At 35.4% G+C, this 11,687-nt stretch overlaps 1 protein-coding gene across 1 annotated transcript in view; it reads left to right on the top strand.

The window, feature by feature from the left end:
* The first annotated feature begins 325 nt into the window (after window positions 1-325).
* The window catches only part of LOC125680601 (phosphopentomutase-like), a 28,802-nt gene continuing 17,440 nt past the window's right edge, over window positions 326-11,687 (top strand). The window contains exons 1-5 of the mRNA XM_048920281.2: window positions 326-491; window positions 638-744; window positions 2,141-2,240; window positions 4,358-4,425; window positions 9,054-9,142. Coding sequence (XP_048776238.2) covers window positions 679-744; window positions 2,141-2,240; window positions 4,358-4,425; window positions 9,054-9,142 — 323 coding nt within the window. The 5' untranslated portion in view covers window positions 326-491; window positions 638-678. The remainder of the gene's footprint in view (window positions 492-637; window positions 745-2,140; window positions 2,241-4,357; window positions 4,426-9,053; window positions 9,143-11,687) is intronic.

Below are 11,687 nucleotides of genomic sequence, written 5' to 3' on the forward strand. Positions count from 1 at the left end.
GAAGATATCTTCAATTATTTGAGTTTATGTTAATTTGGCGCTCCATAAGATTAAAGTTTGTAAAAATCATGGCATCCAGGGGTAGGTTGGGACCACAATACAGACTAAGGTTTTACATGCAAATAGGCCTATATATGGAAAGTCTTTAGATATGGGCCAAGGTAACTCAGGTGAGTGATGTGGCCCTTGGGCCTCTTGTGTGATACCGGATGGGAGAGAGAGAGAGAGAGAGAGAGAGAGAGAGAGAGAGAGAGAGAGAGAGAGAGAGAGAGAGAGAGAGAGAGAGCTATTCCGGAAAATGGTGGGGGTCCGTTTTCAATTTGGATTTTATTTTGCCAGAGGTGTATCCGATGGTTAATGTACATTCGTAACATTACTGTATCATTACATCAATACATCATTACATGTACCAAAGCCTACGCTGTCTAGCCCTAGAAGGAGCACCGCAGTTTTTATTTGCATTGATATTGAACTAACCTTTAGAGCAGAATGTGAGCATAATTAATCCTTACTTTTTATGAGTTCTCTCATGTAAAAATGACTATACTTGCGCAAAGTTCATTCTTTCAAGGAAAAGTGATGCAATGCAAATTGGTGAATTTGTTAGCATGTACATGAGGTATACATTATTTCACAGTCACGAAGTTAAAGAGTAGCAAGAAGTAGAAATCAACAAACATGGCAGGACCTACAGGAGATGATGAGGTTGATAGCAAATTACAAGAATGGTTGAATCTTGATCGAGTAAGATTTTATTTCATTTCTTGTGTCATTACTTTAGTAGTATACTAATCCTTCATGCTTGACAACAGAGTTGCTGGAGATTAGGGTCCATTTCCTTGTATTTTTTTATAAACAATTTTTAACATGCAAGGAGGTACTCTACATAGTACATCATCATAATGGCTGACTTCAATGAATGAAAATGATATGTTGTACGGTGTGACCATTGAGACGAGAGAAGTCAATTAATGAATTAACATCTTGCAACTTATAGGCATTTTATCCGCCTCTTCATTTAACGCAGGAAATATAACGCGGTGGATGTAAAACATGACAAATTGTGACATCATATTAACTGCAATGTTTTTTCTTCTTCTCTCAAACCAAGCAAAAACAAAATGTTTGAAGCTATGAGAAAACTTGTCTGGAATTTAAAAACGTTTATGGTACTTTCTAAACAATCTAATTATTTTAATAACGGGATTGTCAATGAAGACTATACCACACAATGGGAACACCTCGCCCTTTCCTCTGTTCCTACGTAAAGGGCGAGGGGTACCGATTGTATACTACAGTGACGGCAACATTTTTCCAGAAGCATTATGGATAATACTCATCTTTTTCAGCTGATGAAAAGCAAATCACGTGACTTATATGTGTAATCAATGGAGAGATCGTGTCACAAAGAGCTTCACTCGCTATAAATTTCAGCAATTAATCTATTCCTTTCAGATTAAATTACATAGCCGAGTAGCTCAATAAGTTAGCATGTTGACTGCTGAACTGTAGATCGCTGGTTTGAGTCAAGCAGGGGTTATTAATTTTTTCCTCCAGATTGCTTTCTTCTAAAACTGCATTTTTTTAAAAAACAAGATAAAGTATATTTGAAAGTTTTCAATTTCAAAATATTGTTGTACATGTCCTCCACTTTTTATCCATATCAAATTTCTTGAGTGTAGCATTCCTCCTTAAAATGAAAAACACAATAACAATAAGAATTATCTTCCATTTAATGCTTTGGTTGCTAAGGGCAATGCATGTTTATGATATTTTTCTAGTTTGTTTTATTATGATTTTCAGTTGCTATGTTTCTAAAAAGGTGAGAAGGTGGATCAAGGGGCTCTCAGCAGCCTGATTCAGTCTGATTGAAATTCAGATTAATTCAGGCTGTTCAAATCCAGTTAATGTTTTTGTTATGAATCAATCAGTAAGAGTTATAGTGAATACTTTAAAGCTTGGTATGGTGTATTGATATTTTATAAGATTCTATGAGCAAATTCTTTTTTTCGGGGGTGGGGTTTAGCCTTAGGAATTCATGGTCTGCCAGTGAATGCACCTATGCTAAATTTCTGCTGTAAAATAAATAGTTGAAATTAGAATTTGAAATACTAAGGAAATTAGAACTGTACTTTTTCAGAATGAGAGCACCAGAGCAGAAATCCAACAGATAGTGGACAAGGGGAATGTGGAACACCTCAGGCGTGTTTTGTTGAAGAGAATGGAGTTCGGAACTGCAGGTTTAGTTTAAGGATTCTCTCAATTTCAGGGAAATTTACTCTGATGTATCTAGGTTAAATTTTTTTCATAAGGATAGAAAATAACAAACAATCCACATAAAACAGTTTTCAAAGCAAAATATTTCAGCTGATTAACCAGTATATATTATGCAATTACTGACAGATTTAGGTCAAAACAATGAGTTAGTTTTCCAAGGAGTACAGCATTTACTAAGTACAGAGGGCGAGAAAATATCAATGATTATTTTATCATAAGATTGAATAACTCAAAATGTTGAAACTGGCAACTAGGACTTATGAAATTATGCCTGGCTGGCCATCTTTGTAACAGTTAATATAGAGTGCAAGACCTGTAGAAAGTGATAAAAGATGCAAGTTTTCATTGGATGATAAAAAAAGTATTAGTTGTATCAATTTTGGAATTCCCAATTTAATGTTGATGCAATTTGCAAAATCTACTGTTATGTTCATCTAGAAGCACATGTGATAAATATAAAAAAAAATTTCTACCTTGTGTAACATGTTAATCTCAGCTTATCAGAAAGTTTGAAATAATTCAATCATGAAGATAAATATAAAAAAAAATTCTACCTTGTGTAACATGTTAATCTCAGCTTATCAGAAAGTTTGAAATAATTCAATCATGAAATATTATAATAATGTATAATGTACTATACTCATTGTTTGCTTTAGTTGTTTGATACAAGCAATATTTTTCACAAAATGTATATGAGGAAAACTGCTTTTGGGAAGCAGACATAGAAATTACTTACAATCTTGAACAATAGAATTAAGAAATTTAGAAATCTTTGAGACTTTGCTTTTTGTTTTATCAATTGATATGTAAAATGGAAATCACCCTATCTGTCCATCCGTCTGTACAATTTTGTGTGTGTAATAACCCTGTAACAAAACATTATACAAAAAATGCTCATAACTTGAGGGTGTGTCATGATTTTTACCCAAGGTCAGGTTGGACAAGGTTAAACCAACTCTGACCTCCAAATGGCTAGATTACAGGTGTACTCCACCACTCCCAGTCAGTTGGTAAAGGGATCATTCTTAAAAATTCATGTCCAGACCATAAATCTACATTAAGGCAACACTAGATGCCCATACTGGACACAACAGTGGTTATGACTTAGGGGTGTGTCTTAATTCTAGCCTAAAGGCATTTAGAAATGGTCAAAGTAACTGGGAAATGAATTTAAATTTTGCATCCTTTTTAACATACATGTAAACACATATTAAACCCGCTCAAGACAGAAAGGTTGCTTTAACAGAATTGGAGGGTTTATCTGGGTTTTATTTTACTAAGGTCACATCAACAAGGTTAAGTCCTCTGAGGAAATTACAAAATTTTGACAACAAAAAAGAATTATACAAATATATTTTCACTCAGTTATTTATAGCTTTTACATATGTAGAGAAAAAAAATACAAAATTATCGTTTATTTGTGACATACATTGTGTGTTGATGCTCGACCAACAGATTGCTTTTATTTGTGACATACATTGTGTGTTGATGCTCGACCAACAGATTGCTTTTATTTGTGACATACATTGTGTGTTGATGCTCGACCAACAGATTGCTTTTATTTGTGACATACATTGTGTGTTGATGCTCGACCAACAGATTGCTTTTATTTGTGACATACATTGTGTGTTGATGCTCGACCAACAGATTGCTTTTATTTGTGACATACATTGTGTGTTGATGCTCGACCAACAGATTGCTTTTATTTGTGACATACATTGTGTGTTGATGCTCGACCAACAGATTGCTTTTATTTGTGACATACATTGTGTGTTGATGCTCGACCAACAGATTGCTTTTGAGTTATTGTGTCTTGGTCCTCCATTTGATCAAACACACAGGAAGGAAAATTGTAGTTTGGTCTACAACTGTAGAAAAGTGATTGTAGAGGCTTTTGTATACATAGGATAAATGTACTACGTTATCCTGAGTCTGGATGAGCCCCACAAGGGTATTAGGGGAGGAGGGTACATGTACATGAAGGGTAGGAGGGTATTAGAACTATTAGAAGAGGATTGTTACAATTTCTTTTGTTCAGTTATTGTTTTCTGTGGTTTATCCAGGTGTTTTAATTTTTCAGGTTTGAGATCTCGTATGGGAGCAGGATTTTCTCAGATGAATGATGTGACAATCATACAAACCTCACAGGTCAGTGCAATATTAATTCCAGCCTTATATAACAAATAATTATCATTACACAAATCTCACAGAGCAGAGAAATACCAGCCTTATATATAACAAATAATTATCATTACACAAATCTCACAGAGCAGAGAAATACCAGCCTTATATATAACAAATAATTATCATTACACAAATCTCACAGAGCAGAGAAATACCAGCCTTATATATAACAAATAATTATCATTACACAAATCTCACAGAGCAGAGAAATACCAGCCTTATATAACAGTGGTACATTGTATAACAAATATTAATTACATTAATATTAATTAACAGTGATATAACAAATAATTGAGCTACCTTCTTTAAATAAAGTGTTATTATTATTATTGAATAACAGCATTGTATAACAGTAATATAATCAATAATTATCATAATACACATGTATATTAAAAATTTCATGTTGCTTTTTTACATTATTTCGAATTATTCTTCAAAGAAAAAACCCAGAAAGATTGTCTCATTAGTCCTATATGCTTAATCATTCCAATCGTTTCAAACACAAAAGATACATTTACTGTAACATAGTAGTCTAAAAGTATTTGTGAAGTGTTGATTTTTGAGATTCTGAAAATGGATCTGCTAATGGTAAAATCTTGGGCTGATCCTTTCTAATTTCTGTTCAAGATTATAATTGTATCTTTATTCATAGAGGCTTAGTGTAATTAACCATTGATCCACTATATTATGATATTGTGTAGTTATAAGCATATTAGAAATAATCATTTAAATATTTGTTGTTTGCCCATTAAAACGTGACCACACTCACTAGTTAGTGGTACTGTGTAAAATTAACTGTTACCCTGACTGCCCCTATTGTCACCAAAACAATGCATCAAAACAGGTGGAAACCAATAATGCCAATAGTATTGATCTTCAGAACAATACACTAGAACAAATCAAGAACATCCAATTACACTTGATGTTATTGTGCAAATATTTCAAAACTTGGGTATAAATTTCCAATGAGTGTAATCAATATGACTGTGTGAGGAACAGTTACCAACAGGAAGAAGCTATAGTGAACGTGATGATACACATGATGTTTTTGTTGTTTGATGTCACCTCTAATTAAACCCATGCTTGATGGATCACTGTATCCACTATGTGTTTGCCATTATATCAATACCTTAGGTTAAGGTACATGTAACTCACTACACTAAAGCTTATACTCTTTTTGACACTACGTCACAAATAAGTTAAGTGCGGGGCGGAGCTAATTTAAGGCAGGTAAGAAGCCCCGAGACCTGGGGAACCCTGCTAGCTTGTATATACCGTCCCAAATACACAGGATGTTATCTGTGTTACCTGCATTACCTGTACGTTTTTGTAAGATTGAAAAATTAATGGTAGTCATTTTTCTTGTGCAGGTTAATTGAAACATTAATAATTAAATCTAATGAATCAAGCATGTGAAAATTAAAGCTCGATAAATTTATTTTATATAAATGAGAATGTTCTGGATCCCATTTCCATGCAACCATTATATGCAAGAAAGGGCCCTTATAGCGGCTAATTTCTCTTCCGAGAAGTTGACAGTTACATGTACTTTTGTCGCCATGTTTTTAGGGGGGAATTACGCTTTTAAATTTTTGACTTGGTGTAAACAAGATTTCATTAACATACAATGTATTTACTCATAATTATTGATAATCTATTTTAATAGCATAAAATCAATGTCTGTGTACATTATATTCAACAATCCATAATAATTATAATCAATCATACCCATTCCTAAACATAACCTACTATATTCTATTATAATTTATGTAATTTTATGCAAAATTTACTACTATTATTGTGTGACTATCTCTACATGAAAAAGCCAAAACTGTTTCCATCTTGAGCTGGTATACGCTGTTAGCATCAAAAGATTGCATGGACGCCTTGATCGTCAGATAAGATAGATAAGGTATACACAAAGACTAGTAACCAAATGTCCATCAATTTCTAGCATCCATTTGAAGCTTAATTTCTCCTGATTGACAAGGGTTCACAGACCAGGTAAATTTGAAGGCGGTGCTTATTTTCTCGGTCTTTAAAGCATTGGGCTGGTGAACCGCAGATCTTGAGTTCAAATCCGCCAGAGTCTTTTCTTCATGTCTTGAAATAATTTTTTTGAAAATCATGTTTTTATCCAAATTTGCACATTTTCTGCCTTTTTGGCATATACACTTATTGTATATCATCATATCTTTTATGATTAAATCAATTTGTACTAATTTGAGAAACTATTTCAGGGTGTAGTGAGCCACCATAAACATGTAGTAGTACTCCAATTGGTAACTTCTTCTGCTAACTTACTCAATCTAATTAAAATCAGACCTTCTCTAACCGTTCCAGTGTAACGGTTAGAGAAGGTCTGATTTTAATTAGATTGCTAACTTACTGTACTTTATGTAGTGGAGTTCATATTTAAAAGTACCTTTTGCAGTGTACTACGAGTATTGATTTATGGTTGTGCTAAAATAGTAAATTCTTTAGGTGCTCTTCATGGAATCGTGCATCCTGCTCTGGTAGCAACGAATTTGAAATATGTTCAAATAAGTATACATTCAGGTCTGCCATTTGTCTTTCTTTAGCTGTGTGATGGGAGTGTGCCATTTGTCTTTCTCTAGCTGTGTGATGGAAGTCTGTCATTTGTCTTTCTCTAACTGTGTGATGGAGGTCTGTCATTTGTCTTTCTTTAGCTGTGTGATGGAGGTCTGTCATTTGTCTTTCTCTAGCTGTGTGATGGAGGTCTGTCATTTGTCTTTCTTTAGCTGTGTAATGGGGGTCTGTCATTTGTCTTTCTTTAGCTGTGTGATGGAGGTCTGTCATTTGTCTTTCTCTAGCTGTGTGATGGAGGCCTGTCATTTGTCTTTCTCTAGCTGTGTGATAGAAGTCTGTCATTTGTGTTTCTCTAGCTGTGTGATGGGAGTTTGCCATTTGTCTTTCTTTAGCTGTGTAATGGAGGTCTGTCATTTGTCTTTCTCTAGCTGTGTGATGGGAGTTTGCCATTTGTCTTTCTTTAGCTGTGTAATGGAGGTCTGTCATTTGTCTTTCTCTAGCTGTGTGATGGAGGTCTGTCATTTGTCTTTCTCTAGCTGTGTGATGGAGGTCTGTCATTTGTCTTTCTTTAGCTGTGTGATGGGAGTTTGCCATTTGTCTTTCTTTAGCTGTGTAATGGGGGTCTGTCATTTGTGTTTCTCTAGCTGTGTGATGGAGGTCTGTCATTTGTCTTTCTCTAGCTGTGTAATGGGGGTCTGTCATTTGTCTTTCTCTAGCTGTGTGATGGGAGTTTGCCATTTGTCTTTCTTTAGCTGTGTAATGGGGGTCTGTCATTTGTGTTTCTCTAGCTGTGTGATGGGGGTCTGTCATTTGTCTTTCTTTAGCTGTGTGATGGAGGTCTGTCATTTGTCTTTCTCTAGCTGTGTGATGGGGGTCTGTCATTTGTCTTTCTCTAGCTATGTAATGGGGGTCTGTCATTTGTGTTTCTCTAGCTGTGTGATGGGGGTCTGTCATTTGTCTTTCTTTAGCTGTGTGATGGAGGTCTGTCATTTGTCTCTCTCTAGCTGTGTGATGGAGGTCTGTCATTTGTCTTTCTCTAGCTATGTAATGGGGGTCTGTCATTTGTCTTTCTCTAGCTGTGTGATGGAGGTCTGTCATTTGTCTTTCTCTAGCTATGTAATGGGGGCCTGTCATTTGTCTTTCTCTAGCTGTGTGATGGAGGTCTGTCATTTGTCTTTCTTTAGATGTGTGATGGAGGTCTGTCATTTGTCTTTCTCTAGCTGTGTGATGGAGGTCTGTCATTTGTCTTTCTCTAGCTGTGTGATGGAGGTCTGTGATGGAGGTCTGTCATTTGTCTTTCTCTAGCTGTGTGATGGAGGTCTGTCATTTGTCTTTCTTTAGCTGTGTAATGGAGGTCTGTCATTTGTCTTTCTCTAGCTGTGTGATGGAGGTCTGTCATTTGTCTTTCTCTAGCTGTGTGATGGAGGTCTGTCATTTGTCTTTCTTTAGCTGTGTGATGGGAGTTTGCCATTTGTCTTTCTCTAGCTATGTAATGGGGGTCTGTCATTTGTGTTTCTCTAGCTGTGTGATGGGAGTTTGCCATTTGTCTTTCTTTAGCTGTGTAATGGGGGTCTGTCATTTGTCTTTCTCTAGCTGTGTGATGGAGGTCTGTCATTTGTCTTTCTCTAGCTGTGTGATGGAGGTCTGTCATTTGTCTTTCTTTAGCTGTGTGATGGGAGTTTGCCATTTGTCTTTCTTTAGCTGTGTAATGGAGGTCTGTCATTTGTCTTTCTCTAGCTATTTGATGGTCTGTCTTGCTGTCTGGTTGTGATATTCTGTACTTATTTAAGACTTTTCCACACTTATCTGGACTATGTTCATTCTTCATATCAAACTTTGATGTGGTTGTTAAATAGCATAATCCCATCCTCACAGCATCTCATTATGTTTATTTACATTTTTATATACATATCTCTCATGTACTCATCATTATTGCTGGTTAAATATGAAAGGAGAAAGACAAAAAAATTACAGTGAGCCTCAAATTAGGACTCTTGAACAATACCTCCAAGTCTTGAATACTTTTATATTTTTTTCTTCAGGGACTTAGTAAGTATTTACTGAAGACTTGTCCAGAGGTGAAGAAGAAGGGCGTTGTCATTGGATACGATGGGCGATACAACAGTCAGAGGTACCACATGATTGACATTGGTCTGAAAACATATTTTAAAGGCTGGCAATTGGGTATAAAAGCAGCCAATCGGTGAAAATGGTGGAATATATGAATTTTCTGGTCACATTCAGATTGCAGCACTTATTTTGCAAAAATAAAGTTTGTTGTACTGAAATTTTAAAATGGGTATGCTTGTTGCCTTCATAACTGTGCATATATTGGCCATATCTATTTTAGATATGAATACTCATAAAGTTTTAATTTTGGCTTAAAAAATTTGAAGCAGGGCTAAATTTGTATTTCAAACTAGAGATTGGCAGTTTGTGGGTGTGATTATCTTTTGTTATTGTTTACACCGGATGTTGACTCACATATTGCCCGAGCATGCTTGTCTAGTTCTAGATAAGAGGGATTGCACCAAAGGAAACATGTAATCAAATCACTGTATAACGGGGGGTGGGGGGGGGGGGGGGGGGGGGGGTACTTACTCACATATCGTTGGTAAATCCAGATTTTATATTTTAATTATATATAATCACATTCTTTTAAAAAATTGGTTAACTTTATAAAAATAACTCATTAGGACTGTTCAGTCTGATTGCTGTTTTAGAGTTTTGCAGGATTGCTGGTACCTTTTCTCGAATAATGTCAAGCATGATGTTTGTCTGATTAAGCAACAATCTCCTAGGCCAGTTGTGCAACTCCCATTGTCTCTCACCAATAATGACAAATGTCCAGTTGATCAACCATCACTCTATAATTACTCTCAATCTGGACTCTTGTGTGTGAACATTACAATATCAAAAGAGACAATCACAGATAGTAGGTCTCCAAATATTATAATGGACAAAGTGTTTCTTAATAATCCTTCAATGCACATGTCCTCCATTGCACAGCTACAATTTCCCCTCAAATTCTTCTCATAATTGAAAGGTACCAAGAGGAAAATCATAAGTATTAGTATATCATATATACCAATATTTGTGTATATTATCTAAAAACTACATGTTTTAAAAGACATGGATAAAACAATGATGAATTCATTTTGTAGTTCCTATGGTGAAGTTTTATTAAAGTATAAACATATCCTTTCAGTGCCTCACAAATCAAGCAGAATGGTAGAAAAATGCGGGAAAACTTTAGTTTATTTTGATATAATCATGCCAGTTTCCCTGTTCAAAATATCGTCTGCTACAGAGCACGTGTAGAGTCAAGCATCAGAGGCTGCTTCTTCTGATAACACTGCTAAGCCCTGCCCTCTTTCCATATTATGCTTAATTGCTGTAGGGGTGTAAATTTTCTAGGTTACTCCCAACCTTTAATTACAGACTTATTATCATGGCATACAGTTTCTCACTTTTCAAGATTGTCAGACATACCCTTGTGGAAAGTTATGCATGTTTTGATATTTACATTTTTTGATGTTGAAGCCAGTGAAAATTCCTTTATTTAGTCTGACATCGTAACACATTTCCTCATACCCTCTGTGATGTCACTAGTACATGGACATGCATCTCTGTATTAGGCCATATTTTATTTGAAATGTGCAGAACAGTTTGAAATGAAAATTAAGAAATTGCTTTGGGATATAATTGATAATTCTTGCACTAACAGATTTTCCATTTATGCAAGAATTATAATCTCATATACCCCCTCCCCTTAATATGCTAAAATGTCAATGTTATTCAATACGTACTGCAAAATCATTTAATTTATTTTGTGGGATATTGATTGGATTTTTAGGATGCACTCAGGTGACTGTGTCAATGTCTGTTATTGACTTTTAAAACTTTTTTGATTTCTTACCATAAACCAAGAGGCAAACTTTCACCAAAGTTGCTGTGAAACATCTTTTGCGGTAGGGAACAAAATGTGTGAATGTCGTGTTCCTTGCACTTTTGGACCCATGGGGTAGAGCTAAAACCTCTTTAAAAAATAGTACGCACAATCTGGTTGCATAGTTAGAGTGCGCACAATCTGGTTACATAGTTAGGATGAGCATGGGGCATCTACAAAGTTGTGAAACAAATAACAAAGTGCGAAAATACATCTTGCGGCAGAATGCACTAAACCAGAAGAAAAAAAACTCCTCAGTATGTGGTTCTGATCCCTGGGTTGGGCTGTATAGCTCATAAACTGAAAATTTATTACATTTTTAGGTCACTTTTATAAGTAAATTCAGTTGACCTATTGAAATTGATTGTCATCAGCCGTCGTCCGTTAACAGTTGAACATTTTTAACTTCTTCTTGATAACTATCATTCCAATTCTTTTCATATTTGGTATGAAAAATCTTTGGAACAAGGGGAACATAAATTGTAAATTCCAGGATTCCTGCACCCTTGGGGCCTTAGGGGCAGGGCAAAATCTGCCCAAAATTTACCAATTTTCAAAAATCTTCTCAAGAACCGCACACATGTAAGAAAAACTAAATGCAAAGTGATGTAGAGCAGGAAAGCCTCTACCAAAATTGTAATTTTCATAATCCCCGGGATAGGGGTTCTGGCCCCAGGGCGGGACCAGACTTGTTCTATAGTGTTTATGTGGAAAACACTTGAATAAC

Source organism: Ostrea edulis, chromosome 2, assembly GCF_947568905.1.
Source record: "Ostrea edulis chromosome 2, xbOstEdul1.1, whole genome shotgun sequence".
NCBI classification, from domain to species: Eukaryota; Metazoa; Mollusca; class Bivalvia; order Ostreida; family Ostreidae; genus Ostrea; species Ostrea edulis.